Source organism: Trichoderma harzianum (assembly GCF_003025095.1).
Source record: "Trichoderma harzianum CBS 226.95 unplaced genomic scaffold M431scaffold_4, whole genome shotgun sequence".
Taxonomy (NCBI): Eukaryota; Fungi; Ascomycota; class Sordariomycetes; order Hypocreales; family Hypocreaceae; genus Trichoderma; species Trichoderma harzianum.
The window spans coordinates 2166414-2188430 of record NW_020209252.1 but is presented as its reverse complement, the minus strand read 5'-3'; the positions used below and the strand labels follow the sequence as shown (position 1 = coordinate 2188430).

Below are 22017 nucleotides of genomic sequence, written 5' to 3'. Positions count from 1 at the left end.
AAAATGTAACCCTCATAGGCATCTGCTATGAAGGTACTTGATACAGTATTCAAGGTCTTGGTACAAGTAGTCGGCCATTGATTGAAGCAACCATTGCAGCTTACTGTATAATATGCCGTGCTCGTATCAAGAGGACCTGGATCTTACGTATGATCAAGATGACGAAGAGCTTCGGTACAAAAGAACAAGGCACCCAATTGTAAGAGCCGATGATGACATCCCGCTCTTTGGCTACTGTATACCGTCGTATCGGCTGTACATATGGTTCGTCAGCTGTCAACACCCATCTGCACACTGCAAATGCACAGCTCTTTGCCGTGATTGGCAGAGAGACCGAGTGTTGAGAGTAAACAAAAATGTTGAATGGCCCTCCAAAACGGCGCCACTCAAAGCATCTTTAACAAAACAAACATGGAACAGTCTCACATCAAGTCAGAAGCAAGCCCAGGGTTACTTAACCCCACCATGATCCATCTCACTGGCAATTAAAGTCCAAAAATAAGGGTCGCTTTGTCGCGTGGCGCGACACGCACGACACGAAATCACGAAACAGACACGTCGCCGGCGATTCAATTAATTGAGTTTGAGGTTGCAATGCAAATACACGCGCACCGCATCGAAATTGGCATTTCCAGGCCAAGTACCTCGTGCTAGTGCTCGTACCTCGTACCTCGCACAGGCAATATTTCCTGCAGTGCAGGTCTGATGTACATACGGGGAAAGCCTTATGCATATGCCTCTCTATGTCTGTTCCTTTTCAGGCCCCCACACATCATTTTCATTGCATCACGGCTTTTGATCCTTTTTCGTGTTCTGTTCTCCTTGCTGCGTGATCCGTGCAAAGTATCCAACCTAGCCTAACCTTTACGGAGGCCCTGTAAGGTTTCGGAACCTTTCACCTGTAGCCCTTTGTTCTGATTCTGAGACCAAAACCTCAACTCGCGTCCTCGCTTCGGGATTTCTTTTCCCTCCACAACCACGAGACAAGCGCATCGTTAATCTGCAGCCGTGATTCCGCTGTTTCATTCGTTGCAATTCTGCAAAGCGGAGACATTGCCGACCCCCTCTCGGCAGAAGTAGTAATAATAGTTACATACCGGAACTGACCTTGACCTTGCACACAATCTTTGCTGCAGATTTGCTGCTTGTGTTGGTGCTTGCCTGTTACCCTGCCAGCAACCCACGGCGGTCTCATTTCGCTTCCAACACCGGCCTCGCTCAAACCCTCCGACAGATCAACAGCTTTGCGACAAAGTAAACGTCGAGCAGAAGAAAGAACAAGCAAAAGGCGGCGACGCAACTTTGGATCCGGCGCGCATCAACTTTTTTCTCGAGCCAAGTATATGGATTAGACTTTGGGTTGGGAGAGCTCGCTAGTGCCACCATTTGTCGTGTCCAATCTCGTGCGACAACCGCTGACCGGTATCAACCTCAACCTTTCCTCGACAAGGCAAGGCAACACTCACACTCCGCCATGCCATCCGCGTCGCAATCGTCGCAACAGTCCTTCACAATGAGCCAGCAGTCACAAACTGGGCGTGCGGCCTCATTTAATCGCGGCTACAATGGCGGCGTCGACGGGCCTCAAATCTACTCGGTATGCATTCCCGCCATATGCCGACGCAGCGCTTCGGGGCGAGAGATGGCCTGCTCCCCGCCATTTCGAGCTGTCGGGGAGCCATTGACTGACATTGTGTGAAACAGGCGTCGTATTCGGGTGTCGATGTGTACGAGATGGAAGTAAATAACGTGGCCGTCATGCGCCGTCGCCACGATTCCTGGCTGAATGCCACGCAGATTCTCAAAGTCGCCGGCGTCGACAAGGGAAAGCGCACCAAGATCCTCGAGAAGGAGATTCAGATTGGCGAGCACGAAAAGGTGCAGGGAGGCTACGGCAAATATCAAGGCACCTGGATAAAATTCGAGCGAGGAGTCGAAGTCTGCCGCCAGTACGGTGTGGAAGAGCTGCTGCGACCATTGTTGACCTACGATATGGGTCAGGATGGCGGTGTTGCAGGCCGAGGCGATTTCAACACCCCAACCAAGGAACAAGCCATGGCAGCACAGAGGAAACGCATGTACAATGCTGGAGGGGATGGAAGACCCAATGGTCTGTCGGGCACCTTTTTCAAGAACATTTCCAGCACGGCCTCACACGCAGTTGCTGCTATCAGCAAAGCTCGTTTTGGCTCCCCTGGACCCCGAAGTCGAAATGGCCCATCAAGAGCCCCCAGCTTTAGCCGCCAACCTTCGATGCAAAATGGCGATGATTTCCCCGGCAACTCGCAGCAAAGTTACACCTCCGACTATACCAACCAAGGCGTCGACTCTGCTTACTCCACACAACAGCAGCAGCAACAGCAGCAACAACATCAACAGCAGTCTCAGCATCAACAGCAACAACCAAATGGCAGTGTGAGCATGCCCGACAACGAGCCGCCTAGAAAACGTGCACGAGTCACCATGACTCCCGCCGACAGCTTCGGGGCCTATGGGCAGAACATGGAGGTATATGCCAACGCCTTTCCGGGGTCGCCCACGGAACCGAACGAGTCCTTTGTATATACCCAGCAAAGCGCACTCAACGATCGCGACGCCGTCGACGAAGGCAAGGGCCCGTCACCCCCGCTGCCCTATGAGATGTCTCCTGATGTAGAGATGAAGCGAAGCATGCTGATGGGTCTCTTCATGGACTCAGCTACAGAGGAGTTATCACATGATATGCTTCAGACATTTACGCCTCTCGAGCTTGATATGCCCATCGATCCTCAAAGCCACACCGCCCTTCACTGGGCGGCTACACTAGCACGAATGCCTCTTTTGCGAGCTCTCATCACGGCTGGAGCCTCGCCGCGACGGGTGAATGCATCGGGAGAGACTGCCCTTATGCGGGCATGCCTTGTTACAAACTCCATGGACCAGGGCTCATTCCCAGACCTTCTTGAGGTTCTGGGAGGTACTATTGAGTTTCGCGATCACAAGGGACGAACCGTTTTGCACCACATCGCAGTGACGAGTGCGGTCAAAGGCCGCAACGCTGCCAGCCGATACTATCTTGAGAGTTTACTGGAGTGGGTAGTACGACAGGGCAGCGTCCCCAACAGCCAAGCAACACAGTTGAATGGCAACGGTATCAACGGTTCACAATCCATTCCCAAAATGGGCATTGCTCGATTCATGTCCGAGATTGTCAACGCCCAGGACAGCTCAGGGGACACAGCACTCAACATCGCAGCTCGGATTGGAAACAGGAGTATAATATCTCAGCTTCTCGAGGTCGGAGCCGATCCAGAGATTGCTAACCGAGTTGGCCTACGGCCCCTGGATTTTGGTATTGGCGGTGAAAATGCCGAAGGAAAACTGAACGGCGATGCCGCTGCTGAGAAGAACGGCGCTCCGGGATCCAGCCAGCGGAGTCGTGAGAGCAGCGATGAGATTATTGATTGTGAGTTTTGAACCTTACTCATATCCCCCCTACCCGATCAATATGGTTCTTTACCTTGCACATACTAACCTTTCATTTAGCCATTACTCATCTCCTAAACAAAACTGGTGCCACTTTCCAGCAGGAAATGAAAAGCAAACAAGCTTCTCTGGACAACCTACATTCTACCCTCCGAACAACCTCCACCCAACTAGGAGAGGCCCGCCGAAGCGTCGAGCAAATCACTGCCACCCTCAAGAAACAGCAACTAGCCCGCCAAAAGGTCGCCAACCTTACCCATGCTCGAGAAGACGACCAATTCAGAATCATGAATGAGCAATCCAACGCCGCTCAGTCCAACCCATCGTCATCATGGGAAACCGAACTCGCCGCTATGCTAGAGGCTGCAGACGAGGCGTCAACGTCAGGTGGCTTCGCTAGTGAGGGAATGCTGCCTTCTGCGACGATCCTACGAGCACGAATCCGCGCCATCGAGAGCCGCAGAGAAGTTACCCGCAAAATGGTCATGGCCCTCAAGGGAAGGAGCCGCGACGTCGAAGTTAAGTATCGTCGTGTTGTTGCTCTGTGCACGGGCGTCCCGGAGACGGAAGTGGATGCCGTCGTTGACGGGCTCCTCAAGGCTGTTGAAAGCGAGAAAGACGAGCTGGAAATTGGAAGGGTAAGGAGATTCCTTGGAGGAGTCGAGGGCGTAGTGCACTAGTGATGGCGCTCACCTCCTTGGATCTCCGTGTTCCTCTGCCCCTTACGTTTTTTGCTTTGGTCTTTGAACAGTAGCGCTTTCAGTTTTTGTTTTATCGTTGAATTCGTTGTATATTGTATACTGCATATGTGGGATAATTTTCCGACATGGAGCATATCGGACATTACTTTGGCCTCTATTTTCATTCTTCTGGACGGTTCTCGGCCTTTTTTGTGGCGGTATATTACATTATTCTTTTTTTTTTTTTCATATTCACATACCTACATATATTCATATATGCGTGTGGCATTTTCCGGCTCTTGGGTTGGGGGAGGTGGTGTTTGGTTTGGTTTCGCCTGAGGCTATGGCATCGTTTGGATGTATATCACTTCTCGGACGTTTTCGAGGTCCTACGATGGTGATGTTTTATTCCTTAGCTTGTTTTCATTGTATAACCCGAGTTTTATTTTTATTTTTATTGCATGTAATGTAATGAACGCATGTTTATGTGAGGACTTTGAAGGAGAAACAGTCTATTTCCTTTTGCTTGAAATTCGACACGATGCTCAATATGGTGAACAGTAATGTGACAAGAATGAGTGATGGATTAATATCTGGTACCTATATTACTTCGACGTGTACTCTAAAGATATCGTAGATGATCGCTCTAATCAAGATCCTCAAAAAACACCCTCCCTAACATGACTTCGAAGCAAAAGATAAACCCAACTTGCCTTAATTCCCCTTGAAACGAACACTCAAATAGCTTCCCAATCCGCCATAAACGCCATACAATGCCAAGTAAACCCCAAAAACCACCGTCTTCAGCTTAATAAAGCTCGCCTCGACAGCCTGATAAAAACAAAAAGCAAGGCTATTTTCCAGCTAGGCACCATTCCGATATGCCACCTCCCACTTCTTCTCCACATCCCCAATCTTCTTCCTCAGCCCCTGAATCTCACCAGTAAGCTCGTCCAAATTCCTAGACAGCGCACTGACTTCTTCGAATCTCCTCGCGCCATGGGCCGATCTGACCATTTCCTCAACCATAAATTTTTGCTCTTCGAGCACGGCGAGGCGTTCTTTCAGGTCTTTTTCTTCCGTCTCCAACAAGCTGACCACCGTACTTGTCTCACTGGGCGCCTGAGAAGCGTTCTCGGATTCGGCAAGTTCTGAATGCCGCAGGCTTGACGTCGAATGATTTGTCGAAGGGAGGAAATGTGAGTGTGATGAGGATGTCGAAGGCGTAGATCTGTGGCGCAGCATTTGAGGTAGGTTTTTCAGCGGCAACATATTGGTGTGTAAAAATGAACTTGCATAAGCATAAACTGCGACTTGTAATCTCTGTTGGGTCGGGCTATCGGTATTCAAGTCGCGAAGTCTCTTGGCGGCAGATCCGTACTTGGAGAAGCTATCTATTAGGCGTTTCCGTATCTTGCTGGCTTCTTGGATTTGCGCGTGCGTAGGCGGGGGTTTATTGAGGTCGACTTCCCCATTCTCTCTGACCTCTGGCTGTAGAGCCTGAAGCGCCCGATGGAAACTTGGTAGAAGTTGCCGTATGCCACGCTCAAACTGGCGAAGCGTTTCGTAGGCTCGCTGATCCGGAGGTCTATACGCCAATGACGCTGCAAAGTCGCGACTAGAGAAAATGGTGCTATTACATTCCTTGCACATTCTGATATCCACGGCCATATGGCCATTGCCGGCAGAAGAGGGTGGCTTCTCCGCGCCGGGGCCGGTTGCTGTATGTCAGGTTAGTCTAGCGCACAGGAAGAAAAACACAAAAGGGCCAGATTGTACGTACGTCCAGCGATGCTTAAACTAACTTCTGATGAGCAGCCAGTTTGAGGGTCTCCGCACACTACGCGGCCACATATTCGGCAGTGATGTCGCCTAAATGTCCAGGAGCCGAACTCCTGGCGGCAAAAGGGGCATTCCGGAACCTTGTCATCTTCCTCCCATGTCACAACTGACTGTTCAATTAATTTCCGAGGGTTCTTTTGTCCAGTCAAAGATTGGACCGGACCTAGCAGTGAGCCGTTTGATGGGTTGGCAAGTGCCTCGGGTGAGTTCGCAAGTAGTCTCGTAAGTTTGGTTAATCGCTTCTCCAGCCGTGAAACCTCCAACGTATGTCGTTCAACCTTGTTCCGCCTGACAGCCTTGAACATGTCCGTATGATCGACTGAAGTCCCGGTGTGGTCGTTGTATCCTTCCCTAGACTTGTAGCATGTCTCGCAGACCCGTGCCCAGTAACCTCGAACGGGTTCATGGCTTGCACTCCTACTAAGCTTCATCTGATACATGGTGTGCTGCTCGCAAAAGAGTCGCCCGCATTTCCTACAGTTGACGTTTCCGTTTATAGGGCCAAGCCCCTTTCCACAAGTAGGATCCGTACACATATCATACCCCGTCGAGCGTTGCCAATGACTTCTGGTTATGAATTCTTCTGGGTCGATGGGCGTCTCTATGGGCAGCTTGCTGGAAGAGCTTGTTCCTGTTGGAAGCGGCGGCGTGATCGGATTGGATTCGTTGGATTCGAAAACTTCGAGGCCGCGCAGCTTCATGTTGATGATGGACAGCGGCTGGAAGCGCTTCGCTTTGAGGACCTGCTTGTCGAACCAAGTCTTGACCTCATTTTGTTCTTCGGTAGGGAGTTCTTGGTGGGTGTCGTCGATGTGGCGGTTGAGCTGGAGCAGCGTGACCTTGAATATACCATCAGCATTAGAATACGTTCACAATAAAGAGTTTCCTCTCCCTCATAGCATCACGGCATCATACCATCTCCTCGCTGCAGATGGGACACACAAGGCTCGACGCACCGGCTGCGCCGCCCTTTGGTTGTGCTCCCACGCTGATGCTAGAGCCAATATCCTGAGTCAAGTCGGCCAAACTCCCACTAGCAGGCGGCGATATCGAAGAAGAGGCGATAGAAACGGTGCTCTCGGACGGGGCAAACGGACTGGATGATCGAGGCACAGCCGGAGGGGTCGGGCCAAGGCCCTTGCCGCTACCCAGGATCCTGCCGCCGCCGAGCCTGCGTCCAGACATGGCGGTTTGGTGGTGTTGAGCAGTTTAAGGCGACGAACAAGATAAATCGAAACGAAGCAACAGAGGCCAGAAATCACAGAGGCAACCCGGAACGACGAGACGACCAGACAAGGCCGATCCGTGCCTGGAGCTGCATAGCTGGAGAGCAAGGCAAGGCTAAGAGGCTGAGGGGGGCTGTGGACGCATGTACGAGCATATGCGGCCTGGCTTCCAATGTAATTACGTCGCTGCCGCAGGTGGCCCCCCGCTAATGATTCGATGATTAGCGCACTGGGCTGCTGGCTACAGGGATCAGCTTGACGTGCAAGGGCGCTAAACCGGGCACGCGCGGACGCCATTACAGCGGGCGGGAAGCGTCAAGCGCGCTGTGAAGTGCTGTAAGTAGCAGACACACCAGTGCACGGGCTTGCAGTGGGTCGGCTCCCCGGGGCTGCTTATCGGCTCGCCTTATCGGGCTCCGAATCGCTCCCGTCCCCAAATTCCGCTGCAAGACTGCATTGAAACCTTGTCTTTGCCTCCGAAATCCAAAACCGTGTCGCGTGGGCACCCGAAGATTCGTATCCAAACCCTTGCAATTGATCGAGACCCTTGCTTGAGTACAATAATTCGACAATGGGCAAACCGTTTCCGCAAGTTCAGCCTGGAGGGAGCCTGATTCTGGCTTACCGCGTCAAGGACAAGAACGTCCTGGTGGTAGGCGGTGGTGAGGTAAGATCTTACTTATCTTTATCCAGAGTCCAAGAGTCCGTGAACCGTCTAACAAGATCTCATCGGCAGGTCGCGGCTGGCCGCATCCTCAACTGCCTCAATGCCGATGCCCAAGTCACCGTCGTCTGCCCTGCGTCAGGCCTCAACGATGAGGTCGCATTCCGAATTGCCGAGAAGCAGGTGACACACATCGACCGCCTATTCGAGCCGTCCGATCTAGACAAAGCAGACATGGTGCTGGTAGCCATCGACGACCCGGCAGCCTCTACAGCGATATGGAAACTGTGCAAGGAAAAGAGAATCCCGGCCAACATTGCGGACGTGCCCCCTGAGTGCGACTTTTACTTTGGCAGCGTCCATCGTGACGGGCCTCTACAGGTCATGGTCAGCACCAACGGCAAGGGACCGCGGCTGGCGGCATCACTACGGCGGCACATTGCCAGTCAACTGCCGCAGAATGTTGGGAATGCTATTGAGACAATTGGAGAGTTGCGGACACGGCTGCGCAAGGTTGCTCCCAATCATGAAGACAGTCAGAAGCGAATGCGATGGTAAGTGCGGACGCGCCTTTATAGGGGTCTCCTAATAATTGTGCAATGGAGGCTGACAAAAGTATAGGATGTCAAAAGTCAGTGATACCTACAAGTGGGAAGAGATGAGCGAAATCACAGAAGAGGATATGGACAACCTTTTGCTGTTCTACCCGGTGAACAAGGTTCCGGATATCGACATCTTGAAATCGCTGCGCGGCCCGGATAACGACGTGAAGAAGCTCGACATCTTTGACGGGTCATTTGGCTTCAGCGTGGGGTCATGACGATGATGAAAATGAAAGTGTCGGCGATACGGGGTTGTTTTGTTTTTGTTTGGGCAGTTAAAATGGGAATCTCCTAATGATGTGTTTTGGTGTTGATGTACTATAAGGAGCAAGCGCAGAGCTTTTTTGACTACCAGGTATAGAATGACCGTATTTCTTTTCTCATATTCTTGAAAATTCGAACATGATTTCGGTAATCCTTCTGGAAGGCGAAAAGAAAAAGAACATGCAGAAAATCCTCGATCTCAAGGTCTCAATCCAATTGTAACTTTCCCATCCATCGCGGGCATCCCGAATGTGGCATGACGTCTATGGCGACCGGAGTTGAACCTCATTCTCCGGCCAAATTCTTCGGATATGCCTCAACAACAACACCGGACATCTCATATGCAGTGGCACGCCGACTGACTCAGTCGGCGAGAAATTTTTGAACATTTGGCATTTGGACATTGTTATTGATTGCTCTTTTGTATATATAGATCAGATATCAAAGGTGATGCAGCATGGCTCGATTGAAGCAAGAAAACATCCTCGCCTATCATTGGACAGTATCACTTGACACTTTATCATAGCCACTGATTCAAGTATCATGGCTCCCCCTACCGTTCTCATCATTGGCTGCGGTGTTGCAGGGCCTGTCCTTGCAATTCTGCTCAAGCGCAAAGGCTATCATCCGATTGTCTTTGAAAAGGTCCGGGAACTGGGCAATGCCGGAGCATCGCTCATGGTAATGTCCAACGGGTTAGTATTTTGTCAAGCAGCAGCAACATGCTGAAACATGGTGCAGAAACACTAATCTCTGGAATTTCAGGCTTAAAGTCTTTAACTTGATTGGGGTTGCAGACGCCATCAAGGCCGAGTCTCTTCCACTCACAGCCCTCTGGGATGCCAAAGCATCAGGAGAAATCCTGGGCCAGTCCAGTTTGGCAAGTACATTTGCCGAGAAATACCAACAGCCTGCCACTGGCATCAGACGAACCGTTCTTAATCTACTACTGAAAAATAAAGTACTGGAAGAGGGCATTGAGGTCAGAGAAGGATGGGGACTGGTCGATATTCAGGAGCACAAAGATTCAGTTACGGCAACTTTCAGCAATGGCGAATCCGTGACGGGATCTTTCCTCGTCGGATGCGACGGAATCAAGTCTGCATCAAGAGCTGTTCTACAAAAGCAAAAGGGAGTTGAAGAAGGTGCTCCTTCATTCACAGGTCTCACACAGGTTCGTACGATGACAAGCTGATCAAGATGATGTCGAGGTACACAGTGGCTAACAAGAGACATCAATACAAAGACGGCCTTCCTATCAGAAATGCCAGAGGCCCTTGGAGACATGGCGGCGATGCGCAATTGGTACGGCGATGGAGTCCACGTCATTGCATATCCAGTTGGCCCCAAGACCATGTCATGGGCCCTCACACAACGAGAGACGCAAGAGAGAGAAGAGACATGGCGCCCCTTCACAGCGGATGAGATGGAGGCTCAACGAGATGCCCTATTAAAACTCCTTGATGGTTGGGATGTCAATATTGCCCAGGGAGTGAAAACTGCCGAGCGAATCATCAAATTCGGCCTCTTTGACCGCGACGAGTTAAAGCCAGAGCAGTGGTACTCGAGACGCTGCGTGTTAGTCGGAGATGCTGCCCATCCAACGAGTCCCCATCTCGGACAGGGCGCGAACCAGGCCATGTAAGTGACAATGCAATCACCATATCATTACTACGAGTATTCTAATCGTTCCGGCTTCACAATACAGGGAAGATTGTTACCACCTGAGCACCGCACTGCCAAACCTCTCCACCGATGCCCAAGATGAAAATTACAAGAGGAACCTCGAAGAGCTGGGAAGCAATCTCTCGGAATCCATATTCCGTCCCTTTGCAGAGAAGCGTCAACCACGGACATCAATCCTCGTCAAGGGAGCTCGCGCTCTTGGTGAAAAGCGAGTCGCTATCGGTCCCGAAAAGGGCAGAGAGCGAGACGAGGCCGTTGCGCAATCATACCAGGGCGCTGCCGAAGCTGTTGTCGCTAAGTTTGAGGGGCTACTGAGCCAACCGTTTAATTAAATGCATGAAGTTAATTTGTCGACGTGTAATGAGTCTATTGCTTCTCCAACGATAACATGTACATATTATTAGAACCATCAAAAAGGAATAGCCGGTTTGTGTGTGTCTGTTCGGGGTTCCCCCCCAATGGGACTCGGCGAATGACTCTGATCTGTCGCTTCTTGAGTCCAAAACCAGCCAAAACTAGATCAAGCAGCTGAAAACCTTCCAACAAAAGCTTAACCCAGAACCTCAATTAGTTTCTCTAGCCTTCAATTATTAATTTTAGTCTTCTTCTTTAAATCCTTCGAATGTCTTTTTAAACTTTTTATTCCTTTTTTTGTTTCTCTGTTGCTTTGATTGTGCGCCCTTCGCTGAACATTGTCCGACCGGGGCTCACTTTTCTTTCTCCGAACAGCCCACATGTCCGAATCTCCGGTCAACCAACACCAGGCCGGCATCGACAGCAGCCAAAAGAGACCCCAGCGCGGTGGCCGCAAGCCCCTGAGCTGCCTTGCCTGTCGCCGGCACAAGCTGAAATGCGACCGCGAGGTGCCCTGCGGCACTTGCATCCGCTATCGTCGGGAGGCTCAGTGCCGCCAGAATCCGGCGCCTCCGAAGCGAGGCCGGGCCAAGGGAGCCGTCCGGGACACCGATATCGATGCTGGATCGGAGTTGGCGGATGTTGATCTTGCAGAGTCGGAGGCCATTGATGAGCCTTTGGAAGTCCCAGCCCGAGATCCTATTGTTCTCAGATCTACGAACGTAGGCCTGGTTCGCCTTCGGAATAGTTTCAAAGCTCCCGGAGCTGATATCAAAGACACTGCCTTTTTTCTCCGGGCTCTCGGCTTAGACGCCAACACTACGTCAATCCCTGTTTCTTCGCTTTCACAGCTTCTGGCTGAGATTCAGACTGCTGGCCAACCTTCTATCTTGTGGCACATGATGGAGGGGGCAACCAGAAGACGATATTGGGAGACGCAGCTGCGGTCTGCCCTGCCCTCACGGTCCATGTGCGACCTACTGCTCAACTATTACATCGATCACATCAACTGGATCTTCCAGATCACACACGTTCCATCATTCCGTCGCGAGTACGAAGAGTTTTGGGATGCCGGAGATGACCACGAGCTGGACTTTATCTTTACAGCCCTCGTTTTCACCATCATCTCCGTCAGCGCCCTGTACATTCCGCCGGCAACGGTGGAAATATTCGGTTGTCCTAAGGAGTCTGTGCGAGACCTTGCGCATGTGTGGCATAGGGCCTCTCATCAGGCGTTGGTAGCTGGAGACTTTGAGTCGAAGCCGTGTATTGTGCAGCTTCAGACGTTTTCTATTACGCAGTTTTACTGGTACGCCACTAATGGGATTGATGCACTGAATTCGTAAGTCGTCAGCATGATGGTATATCAAGATGCATTTATTTATTCGCTAACTCAACTGTATAGACGACTGGGCCAAGCTGTGCGGACTGCTCAGAATCTGGGACTGGACAAAGACTTGACCCCCTCTCAAACACTGCATGATGAAATGAGGCATCGCATTTGGTGGGATCTCATTGATTCGGATACGTAGGTCTCTCAATATCATCACGCATGAATTTCCAAGTAAAACTTAAGCTAACCGTCTTTCACCAAAAAGATTCCAATCCATCTGCTTAGATCGCCCTCCGCTCATCCGCTTAGAGTCTCCAGGGGTCCCTTTCCCACTCAACTGCAACGACAGTGACATAACCGACTCATTCTTACAGCCACGTTCCCATGACAAACCTACTATTATGATGCTCAACATCTTCAGAGCACGGTTCTTCAAGCTAATGAACCACCATCTCTGCAATAGCAACGCCGACGATACCAAATCCTATGATGCCATCTGCAAGTTGGACGATGAAGTTCTCCAAATCACCAGAACTTACCCCTGGTTCTTTCAGCTAGACCAAGATGGTCGGCCACCTCCATTACCACAGCCCCTTGGAGAAATACTCACTTGGCAGAATCACATCATCCGCACATGCATCAGCACGCATCGCATCCGAATGTATCGCCCGTTTCTGTCTCCCCGCCTCGGAGACTCTTGGGCGAAATGCATCGAGGCAGCGGAGGACGCATTGGCGGTGTATAGAACTATTCGGACCAACAGATCGATTACATCGCTGCAAAAGTTTCTCCCTCAGGCGTATCAGATCTTTTCTGTTGCTGTGACGGTCACGGCGCTGCTTTTGGTTGAAGGCTCGCTGCCAATATTGAATGTGCGGCAGCAGATCAGGGATATGGCAGAGGATCTTCTAATCATGGAAGATCAAGGCTGTGTGTCTCCTGTTGCTAGTCGCGGGAGAGAAATTCTGCTCAAGATGTTGAGCCTGGTGGACATGGGGAATGGAGCTTCAGCATCAGATCAAGATACTGATAGCCTAGTGTCAGGCATAGGCTTCATCTTTGGCGGAGAGCAAGCCGCGCGGACATACATGCAGCGACTAGCATCACGAAACAAGAGACTCAAGTCTTCAACGATGAAGCAGCAGTCTACGCCGACTTCGATGGAGAGCGTGTCGTTCTCTCACGGTCAGTTCAGGGGGGTGGTTGACGATAGCACGGCGAATGCGTCTGCCGTGGAGACGCCGATAGAGTATATGGATGGGACGCAGTCGATGGGGGTGTACCAGATGAATTTGGTGATGGATGATGTGGTGTTACAGAACTTGTTGAATTTCGATATGACGGCGCTGATGCCTGATTCTCAATATGGTTGAGACTGTGCGGGATGCGATTAGTGATACCTTGAATATGTTTTTAATTTTATGAGATGATGAATCGAAGATAGGGGCATAGGATTTTTTTTTGCTATGGAATGGATCAAAAGTTCATCAAATACAAATGTAGCTCTCAACCTGAATCTCCATCTCAGTATCCGTCTGATAGAGATTCCTCCATGAGAAATTGCAATGTTTGTGCCTACCCTTTTCTACCCTCTCTATAGAGACGCAGTCAATTACTAACCGTCTGCTTCATACAAGGTTCAGCTCACTAGACTTATACTGCAAGAATGCTCCGCCCGCCATCCTGAGTGATTCTCTCCCGGACCCGAATCTTTAGGTGTCCATAAGACAGTTTGATGAGCTGTGGACTTGTTTTCTTTGCAGGAGACCCGTTTTCTGTTTTAATGGCTGTCGTGCGCACGCCAACTATGCCCGATGGGCAGAACAGGAGAGCTTCTCCGCGTCGCAAAGCAACAATCTTGCCGAAGAGCTCTGCTGCAACATCACTGGGATTCTCACGGACGCTTCTAACGCCGTTGATCTTGTCATCGCCATTAGGCAGCCCATTTGGGGTGTGTTGACCTTTGGACAGTAGTGAAAGAGATGCGCCTGCTAGGTGTTTCTTCAAGCTCTGGAGCCAGTCTGGCGAAGTGAATCGATGCACGATAGTCACAGAACATAGATCCAATAGTTTGGGCGATATGGTAGGCTCCTGAGTCGATATGATAACTCGAAGTCCCAAATGACGTTGCAAACGAATATTGGATAAAAGCGACTCCGTCAGCACTTGACACTCAGCTGTGTCCGTCATAAACTTATGAGCTTCGTCCAACGCAACCACACGACCGACTTGAGGACTCTGCTCCAAGAAGAGACTGAGACATATGTTAAACAGAGAACACGCCGTCTCTTCTGTCACGCAAGGGCATGATAAGTCGATAATGGTGAGCTGACCGGTCTACATAAAATTTCCATTTGTTTAGCATTGACAAACCAAGATTTGTTTGAGGGTAAGATAACTCACTTTGGGCTCCCAACTATTCGCTTTACCTTGGCTCTGAATTGCTTTCTTCTTGGAGATATGGACAACTTGCTCCTTTACCATGAAGCTCTCCAGAGTTTCAAGGCGTTGCTGGAGAGGCTGGAGCTGGGCAGGCGTCAGAGCGGCATCCAACAAACGCTGCTTGAAGTCGCGGTAATTGAAAGTTGTTTCTTTCTCTTGTTGCTCGATTCGCAAGTCTTTCAGAATACGCTGAACTACATGCATATATAGTGGCATGCCACCCTGTACGGAACTAATGGCCATTAAGTCCATCATCCTCTTTGTATTCAGATCCGATTGGTTGATTCGAAGAGTCTCGACCCGGACATTTGGAAGTTTAGAATAAATCCCCTAGAAAAGTGTTAACAGTATAAGCCTTTTGATCTTAAGTCGTTCATCTTGACGCACCTCAATCTGTTTCACGTTGGTCGGCGGGCAGAGGACTCTGACCGAGATCTTCTGGGCTGAGGCAAGATAGGCGGCCTCACAGGGCGAGCCCCTAGAAGCAGATACCCAAGGATCGTAATGAAATACGATACCTGTTAATGGACGATGCAAGACACTGGCTTTGGACTGCATTAAACAATTCTCCAAAATGCAGCTCAAGGTGTGGCTTTTTCCGGAGCCCTGACTGCCGCAAATGAAGACGCTTGATGGAGTTGATGTGTTAAAGAACAGCCTTGGATCCTTTGGATCAAATGCAGGGCCGTTTTGAGCTGCAGATGTATTCTCAATAATTCCAGCAAGAAGTCCGTATTGAGCAAACGGCTTTCTCGTTGCTGTTTTTAAAGACGATCCATATTCGTGAACAGCCTGTGTAAAAATGGGCGTTGCAGCGAGTTCTTCCGCATCTTCTTTGCTGTTATCCAATGACAAGAGAGAAAGATGAGCTACTAAGTTTGAGTCCATAGCACCTGTCTGTTTTGAAGAAGAAGAAAACGTATTGCTAGGAATGGAGGATGAAGACACCATCCAATGCCTTCTAGGGGCGTAACTAAAAAGTGTCCTGTATGATGAATGCCGAAACGTAAGAAGGTGGTAAGGCAGACTCAGAAAGGTCATGTCTCCGAGACGGTATCGAAAGAAGAGATAAAGCGAGAAAATTTGGCAGCAGATCACATAAATACCCCAGCATTTGATAGCATTCCCTCAAGGGATGAGTTGTTAGACCTTTAAGCGGGAGGCCGACAATGTCTCTTGACTCAATTTCGGATAGCAACTTTCATTCGCTGGGCTGTGCATGACGGGCACACCAATCATGCATCAAGCTACTCTAATGTCATATCGGCATCTATTGTCTCGTGAGCTAGAGTCGGTGAGTGTGATAGAAGTCACTCATCCTTCTCTGACAGTACGTGTAACTATCACCATATGGAAAATGTAATTCACTGCAGTCGCCCCGCTTCTACCTCAGGTATGGCTCGGTTCATTGGACAGTTACTGGCCCGGTCATTGAAAATACTTTGCAAAGGATTCTGCAACTTGCCGATAGTTGTCAGTGCTCAAACTCGAGGATTGCATCCCCCTTGCTTAATCTAGCCAGAGAAATTCAGCCCGCTGCGTGTGACAGGTAAACAGCCTCATTTTATCAGTAGAACGGGTGCCTAGCCATATCTCGAGGTATCTTAGGTAAACTGAGACCAGTTTTTGGAGTCCGATAAGACCCTTTGTCTATGTTTACAAGGGACACGCCCTTATAGCCTTACAGAAAGTTGAGAAATACGACGCTTTCAAGTAGGCGTCTCCGATTGTACTCGGCTTACACCTAGATTGGGGTCCTGGCGATGAGATTCAAGGTGTATCTCAATGTTGCACAAGATATTTGCCTCACTAGAATACATGGGTGCCATAATATGTGCACGAATATTAATTACCCCTCGAATATCACAAGTTGGTTGCATACATCACTGAGGTGGTGGGATCGTCACGCGGGGCGCGAGCGGATAACGTCATTGGATCTTGGAAGAATATGCGTAGTTGGTATCTCGGCTCAATCGTCCTGTTTCTTGTCAATTTCAACAAAAATCCCCCTCTCAAACACTCTCATTTTTTCGCCAGGATCAATCGAGAAGAAGTGAAAGAAAATGCCCAGTGTCGACACTTCCATTCACTCAGCACCAAGTGGCGCCGCTGCTCAGCTAGCAGCTCGCCATGCAGACGAACAACCCCTCAAGCTATATGGAGGATGGTTCTGTCCCTTTGTTCAAAGAGCCTGGATCACCTTGGAAGAGAAAAAGATTCCCCATCAATACGTGGAGATCAATCCATACAAGAAAGAACCAGAGTTTCTCAAACTGAATCCCCGCGGCCTAGTGCCCACTCTCGCTGTGCCCGTCGATGCAGCCGGAACGGAGCAGAAGCCACTCTTTGAGAGTTCTATCATCATTGAGTATCTTGAAGATGCATATTCAGATGAGTCTAAGTACGGTCCTCGCCTGTTGCCATCGGACCCATACCAAAAAGCCAGGGCGCGACTATGGATGGACCACATCAGCACAAGAATCATTCCCGCTTTCTACAAGTTCCTGCAGCACACTCCGGATAAAGACTTCACTATTGATCAAGCACGAGAAGAGCTTCATGGTCACATCAAGACTCTTGTGGCGGAGATGGATGCCCAAGGTCCTTGGTTTTTGGGACAGAGTATCAGCTTGGTGGACATTAGCTTGATTCCATGGGCGAAACGGTTATGGCTGCTTGATTACTATAAGCCGGGTGGTCTCCAGCTACCACAAGAAGGAGGCGACAATAACGAGTGGACAAGATGGAGCTCATGGATGAGTGCTGTTGAGAATCATGAAAGCGTGAAGAATACTTGGAGCGAGAGTGAGAAATACATTGATGTTTACAAAAGGTATGCGGATGACACAACAAATTCGTTGGTGGGACAGGCAACGAGGAAGGGCACTAGACTTCCTTAATAGATAGTCAAAGAGGGTTTATGAACGCGATTCTTTTAAGCTTTTAATGAATGCAAAATTGAAAATAGAACCCTTGATTGAATCTTTTCTCTTACAATTTCTTTGGTCAAGTCTAGGGTATCAAGAAGCTGGAAGCTTTTACAGTGTCAAAACAAGTCGCTCACACTATATCCACTATCGGACTGTAGGCGGATAGCAGATCGCAGACAGCTCCAAAATCATCCTCTCTCATCACAAACTGCTCGATCCCAGCATCGGCATTGCCGCCATGTCAAACCAACAGGCTTCGCGTTTTACGCCTCAAAACAAAACAACAAACGAGCGACTGTCGACAAACACCGTCGGCCTCGTCGCCCTCTCAGACTTTCGCAAGCGGCGCGCAGAAGTCCGCGAGCAGCAGGAGCGCGAAGCCCGCGAGGCCGCGCTCTCAGGCACGTCAAAACCGGACCGCTCGCTGACAGGCACTCCTGACAACGCTGGCAGTGATTCCGCCGGCAGCGCTGGCCCGGGGCCGCTGAAGAAGAAGCTGAAGAAGAAGACGAAGAACCCAGGCAAGAAGCTTCTGTCCTTTGGCGACGACGACGACTATGACGCTGGCGAATCCGAAAACGTGAGCGCGAGCGCCGCTTCTGAGCCTTCAAGCGATAAAGACGGTGCTTTAGGCGAGAAAAAAGCCAAGTTCAAGGCGAATGCTGCGGTTGGCTTGGCCCCCAAAGCAGTGACAAAGGCGGCGCTGCGCAAGGAAGCTGCCGAGAGAGAGGCCCTGCGACGCGAGTTTGTTGCTCTACAAGAATCCATCAAGGCAACCGAGATTGCGATACCGTTTGTGTTTTACGATGGCGCCAACATCCCCGGCGGGACAGTCCGCATGAAGAAGGGCGACTTCATATGGGTCTTTTTGGACAAGAGCCGCAAGGTTGGTGCGGAGCTTGGAGTTGGAGAGCAGGCAAATGCACAGAGAGCATGGGCTAGGGTTGGCGTGGACGATTTGATGTTGGTAAGAGGGACTGTCATAATTCCTCATGTAAGTCTTGTCTATTCATGCATTCGTCTATCTATCGCTCTGGATGTTTCTATCGCTTTCTATCGCTTTCTATGCAGAGACGCTAATTCTTATGCAGCATTACGACTTTTATTATTTCGTCGTCAACAAGAGCCTTGGCCCCGGTGGCAAGCCCATCTTCGATTACAGCGCCGAAGCGCCGATTCGCACAACTTCGACCGACTTCGACCCGGATCCTTCCACTGGTATTTTGGTGACTGCGGCTGAGAAGGCGGCAGCGGCTAAGGCGCGACAGCCAGATGTCTCAACGCTGGAAGGGTTCAACGAGGACCCGACTTTGACAAAAGTGGTGGATCGTAGGTGGTATGAAAGGCATAAGCATATATACCCAGCCAGCACTTGGCAAGAGTTTGATCCGGAGATGGACTATTCGGCGCAGATTCGGAAAGACACTGGTGGAAATACGTTTTTCTTTTCAAAATGAAGAGGTTGAGCGCGTGTATGGAGCTCGAATGGAAGAATCGAGCAACCAAGAATCGGCCCAATAACTGTTCGGCGTGTCGCCGATCCATGCAGCTGGATCATGTAGGTGGGAGTTGTTGTTTTCTTGATTGGATATTTCAGAAATATGGCCAATCGATGAATCGAATCAATCAGCCAGTTAATTGCCACAGGGCAAACAAGGCACCGCCGATGAGCAGCCAGCCAGGCCAGAAGAGGATGAGGAAGATGGCGTTTCCACAGCCGAGGATAAAGACTGCAAATTCGTAAAAGATGCGGGCGCGGATTTTCTGGATGCTCTTGGAGTCCCAGGCGTCGACAATTGCTTTGGTGGACATGGCGAATGCGTGTTTGAGAAGAAAGGCGGAGGCGAGAAATGCGTAGAAGAAAGCATGTCGCGTGCTGATGAGGAGAATGGAGGAGATAAAGTACGATTGCAGGCAGATGAATGAGGAAATGTGCTTGAAACGATGATGTAATTGAAGGGGAATCGCGAGGGTTCTGCCAAGGCGGGCAACGACCGTCGAGTGGGGCCGGATGGCCACGGTGGGCTCGAGCCGAGATGCCGTCAATAGGGTGACTTTGTCCATGTTAAGATGAGATGAGATGAGATGCGATTCACGAGCGAAAAGGGGGAGATTTGGATGCTACAGTGCCCATGGCCCGAGCAAGCAGTTGGACGGGGAGACAGCCTGGTGATGGTGTTGTTTATATCAAGGGGCCACCACCACTACGGGAGCCCAAGATTGCCGGCTTGGGACACCACCATTATTCTATTTGCAGCCCAAGTTGAGAGATAGATTAAATTGCCTTCCCGGTCTGTCCAAGGGTGGTCTGAGACCCCTCCAACGCCGATCCGCCCTTTGGAGCCAACCATATCCCGTCGCTGAAGCAGATGCCGGTTCCCCCAGGTCCGATTTCTCGCGACCAAGAATGCACGGCAGCCGAAGCGAGACACGCCTAGCCCGCACATTTTCTCTTTCCGGCGCGTTACTCGCTGCAAATTGGGCATGCGAGAGAAAAAGGTAATACGGAAGCGTGGAGTTGGTGCAACGGTCGATTAAACCCCTCAATGGAGCAAGCATCTCGGTGAGGTTTGTGAAGCCCACGTGGGGGAGGTGATTCGTTGGGTGGATGAAGCGGGCTTTGAGGCTTTGTGAGATGGATGGGCGGGATGGAGAGATGCTGGTGGCAAAGGGTATTATTGTTAATCAAATAATATTCATGTTTGACTGAATAATGTGCATTTTGTGAAGAATGGCTTTCCAATAGATGAAGGTATCTGCAGCAGGTGTTCCATCGAGGTTGAACAGTAGGAGGATTACGCGGATCAAGTAGTAGATGCTATCTCCGGAGTGAAGATTAGACCCTACTTACACATTACAGTCTAACGCACGATTTAAGAGCCCGGAAGTGAGTTGCATCTCGCGTAACAAGGGTCCTGCATGCATGAATCAAACGTTTAAACGGGCAATTTAGTTGTCTAGACAAGGTGGTGAGAGAAAAAATAGAGGCGGGCTTGGCCTTAGCCTAGGCGCCACAAGGGAGCCCACGTGGTGGTGGCCTGGACCGGTGTTGGTGGGATTTCGCTTAGACGGAGGAATTTGGATGAGTAGAGATGAGAGACATGGTTTGATAGATGATTTATTGATTTGGGTAGTCATGGGGTTTCAGATAAGCCGTTTTCAAAGGTTTGTGGTTGTTGTTTTGCATTCCTTGGTGGTGTTGCTCGGCTGTGACTTGCACACTGGTGTATTGCGCCATAGATGCATCGTCTATATTGTAAACTTGGACATCTCAAAGATGCAAAATATCACAACCTGGAAGTGATAATCCATATATACGATAAAGGCATCAACCGCTCAAAACACATGTCCTCCCCCATCAACAACAACATCCGCCCCATTCATATAAGACCCAGCCCTACTCAACATCATCACCACCACCCCAGCCAGCTCCTCCGGCAACCCCATCCTCCCAGCCGGATTCCTCTCATTCCAAACCTTTCGTGCAGCAGCCAGTCCCTCTCCCTCGTTCAGCACCGTATCCATGTATCCCGGACTGATGCTGTTCACCGTGATGCCGTATCTCGCCCACTCCGCCGCCAGCGAGCTCTTGAGCATGAGTAATGCCCCCTTGCTAACGTTGTAAGCGACTTGCGGCTGTGGGAAGTTCACTCTGTGAGCGGATATCGATGCTGTTAGGATGATTCTGCCTCCGTTGCCTTGTGAGACCATTGCTCGTGCTGCTGCTCTGGCGCAGATGAATGCTCCTGTGGTGTTGACGTCGAGGACTCTTCGCCATTGAGAGATGGGCATGTCCAGAGCGTGTGCGCATCCCACGATGCCTGCAAGACAGACTAGCATATCGACTGAGCCCAGCGTCGTGACTGTCTCATCAATGGCCTTTGTCACAGCTTCTTCATCAGTGACATCAACCTCACGAGTCTCGATCTTAACATCGGGAAACTCGTCCCGCAGCTCCCGAATCGCATCCCGCGACGTCTCAACATTGAGATCAATCAGCATCAGACCCGACGCCCCGTGCTGAAGCACCGCTCTGGCCACGACCATGGCGATGGCGCCGGTGCCGCCCGTGATGACGGCGTTGCCGGCGATGCTGAAGCGGCCGGCTGCGGAGTCGCGGGCGGCGGGGTGGAGAGAGTCGATGCGGGCTTCGGCGGCGGGGGAGCGGCCTTGGGCGAGGGTCATTTCGGGGAGGACGCGCTTGGTGAGGGCATCGCGGTCGGAGGCGTGCGAGGAAGCCATGTTTTTTTTTTTTTTTCGATTTCAATGGATATGATGTTTTGGTGTGAGTGCTGTGTGGCGAGATGTGAATTATTGTGGGTGGTGTTGATGAGATGGGGAAGCTTGTGTGTCGATCGGCTAAATGAGCGAGGACATGTTATGTAAAGATGCAGCTATCTGGCTCCATCTGAGTATTCGTATATCAATTGATATGAACAAATTATACACTGAGATTATAATTATTAGCGTGTAAATAATTCAAAGTATGTCACTAGGCATAAAAATTGATGCCCTCTCGCTTGGCTGCC

The 22017-nt window shown here is 50.4% G+C and overlaps 11 protein-coding genes across 11 annotated transcripts; 6 read left to right on the top strand and 5 right to left on the bottom strand.

The window, feature by feature from the left end:
• Positions 1 to 1191: 1191 nt before the first annotated feature.
• Positions 1192 to 1431, bottom strand: M431DRAFT_506721 (hypothetical protein). The gene has a single exon (XM_024918849.1). The coding sequence runs from the start codon at positions 1384 to 1386 to the stop codon at positions 1219 to 1221; it is 168 nt and encodes a 55-aa protein (XP_024776661.1). The 5' UTR covers positions 1387 to 1431; the 3' UTR covers positions 1192 to 1218.
• An 82-nt stretch (positions 1432 to 1513) lies between these two features.
• Positions 1514 to 4145, top strand: M431DRAFT_80167 (hypothetical protein; the record flags this gene model as incomplete). Its single annotated transcript, XM_024922912.1, has 3 exons — positions 1514 to 1597; positions 1705 to 3445; positions 3526 to 4145. The coding sequence occupies 3 exons, from the start codon at positions 1514 to 1516 to the stop codon at positions 4143 to 4145; spliced, it is 2445 nt and encodes an 814-aa protein (XP_024776660.1).
• An 864-nt stretch (positions 4146 to 5009) lies between these two features.
• On the bottom strand, positions 5010 to 7172 carry M431DRAFT_480599 (hypothetical protein; the record flags this gene model as incomplete). The annotated part of the gene is made up of 3 exons (XM_024915885.1): positions 5010 to 5866; positions 5929 to 6826; positions 6903 to 7172. 3 exons carry the CDS (start codon positions 7170 to 7172, stop codon positions 5010 to 5012), a joined length of 2025 nt encoding a protein of 674 aa, XP_024776659.1.
• A 504-nt stretch (positions 7173 to 7676) lies between these two features.
• M431DRAFT_139751 (hypothetical protein) lies at positions 7677 to 8929 on the top strand. The gene is made up of 3 exons (XM_024912599.1): positions 7677 to 7880; positions 7950 to 8431; positions 8499 to 8929. The coding sequence occupies exons 1-3, from the start codon at positions 7785 to 7787 to the stop codon at positions 8695 to 8697; spliced, it is 777 nt and encodes a 258-aa protein (XP_024776658.1). The 5' UTR covers positions 7677 to 7784; the 3' UTR covers positions 8698 to 8929.
• Positions 8930 to 9286: 357 nt separating this feature from the next.
• Positions 9287 to 10856, top strand: M431DRAFT_139748 (hypothetical protein; the record flags this gene model as incomplete). Its single annotated transcript, XM_024912598.1, has 4 exons — positions 9287 to 9438; positions 9509 to 9917; positions 9990 to 10384; positions 10452 to 10856. 4 exons carry the CDS (start codon positions 9287 to 9289, stop codon positions 10759 to 10761), a joined length of 1266 nt encoding a protein of 421 aa, XP_024776657.1. The 3' UTR covers positions 10762 to 10856.
• Positions 10857 to 11163: 307 nt separating this feature from the next.
• Positions 11164 to 13489, top strand: M431DRAFT_518685 (hypothetical protein; the record flags this gene model as incomplete). Its single annotated transcript, XM_024920371.1, has 3 exons — positions 11164 to 12125; positions 12189 to 12311; positions 12382 to 13489. The coding sequence occupies 3 exons, from the start codon at positions 11164 to 11166 to the stop codon at positions 13487 to 13489; spliced, it is 2193 nt and encodes a 730-aa protein (XP_024776656.1).
• A 280-nt stretch (positions 13490 to 13769) lies between these two features.
• Positions 13770 to 15446, bottom strand: M431DRAFT_81160 (hypothetical protein; the record flags this gene model as incomplete). The annotated part of the gene is made up of 3 exons (XM_024923007.1): positions 13770 to 14453; positions 14520 to 14888; positions 14946 to 15446. The coding sequence occupies 3 exons, from the start codon at positions 15444 to 15446 to the stop codon at positions 13770 to 13772; spliced, it is 1554 nt and encodes a 517-aa protein (XP_024776655.1).
• Positions 15447 to 16621: 1175 nt separating this feature from the next.
• On the top strand, positions 16622 to 17458 carry M431DRAFT_80410 (hypothetical protein; the record flags this gene model as incomplete). The annotated part of the gene is made up of 1 exon (XM_024922941.1): positions 16622 to 17458. The coding sequence occupies one exon, from the start codon at positions 16622 to 16624 to the stop codon at positions 17456 to 17458; it is 837 nt and encodes a 278-aa protein (XP_024776654.1).
• Positions 17459 to 17726: 268 nt separating this feature from the next.
• M431DRAFT_81478 (hypothetical protein) lies at positions 17727 to 18945 on the top strand (the record flags this gene model as incomplete). Its single annotated transcript, XM_024923047.1, has 3 exons — positions 17727 to 18482; positions 18580 to 18706; positions 18740 to 18945. The coding sequence occupies 3 exons, from the start codon at positions 17727 to 17729 to the stop codon at positions 18943 to 18945; spliced, it is 1089 nt and encodes a 362-aa protein (XP_024776653.1).
• A 169-nt stretch (positions 18946 to 19114) lies between these two features.
• Positions 19115 to 19552, bottom strand: M431DRAFT_80094 (hypothetical protein; the record flags this gene model as incomplete). The annotated part of the gene is made up of 1 exon (XM_024922900.1): positions 19115 to 19552. The coding sequence occupies one exon, from the start codon at positions 19550 to 19552 to the stop codon at positions 19115 to 19117; it is 438 nt and encodes a 145-aa protein (XP_024776652.1).
• Positions 19553 to 20595: 1043 nt separating this feature from the next.
• On the bottom strand, positions 20596 to 21905 carry M431DRAFT_506711 (hypothetical protein). The gene has a single exon (XM_024918848.1). It carries the CDS (start codon positions 21728 to 21730, stop codon positions 20825 to 20827), a length of 906 nt encoding a protein of 301 aa, XP_024776651.1. The 5' UTR covers positions 21731 to 21905; the 3' UTR covers positions 20596 to 20824.
• Between the last annotated feature and the right edge of the window lie 112 nt (positions 21906 to 22017).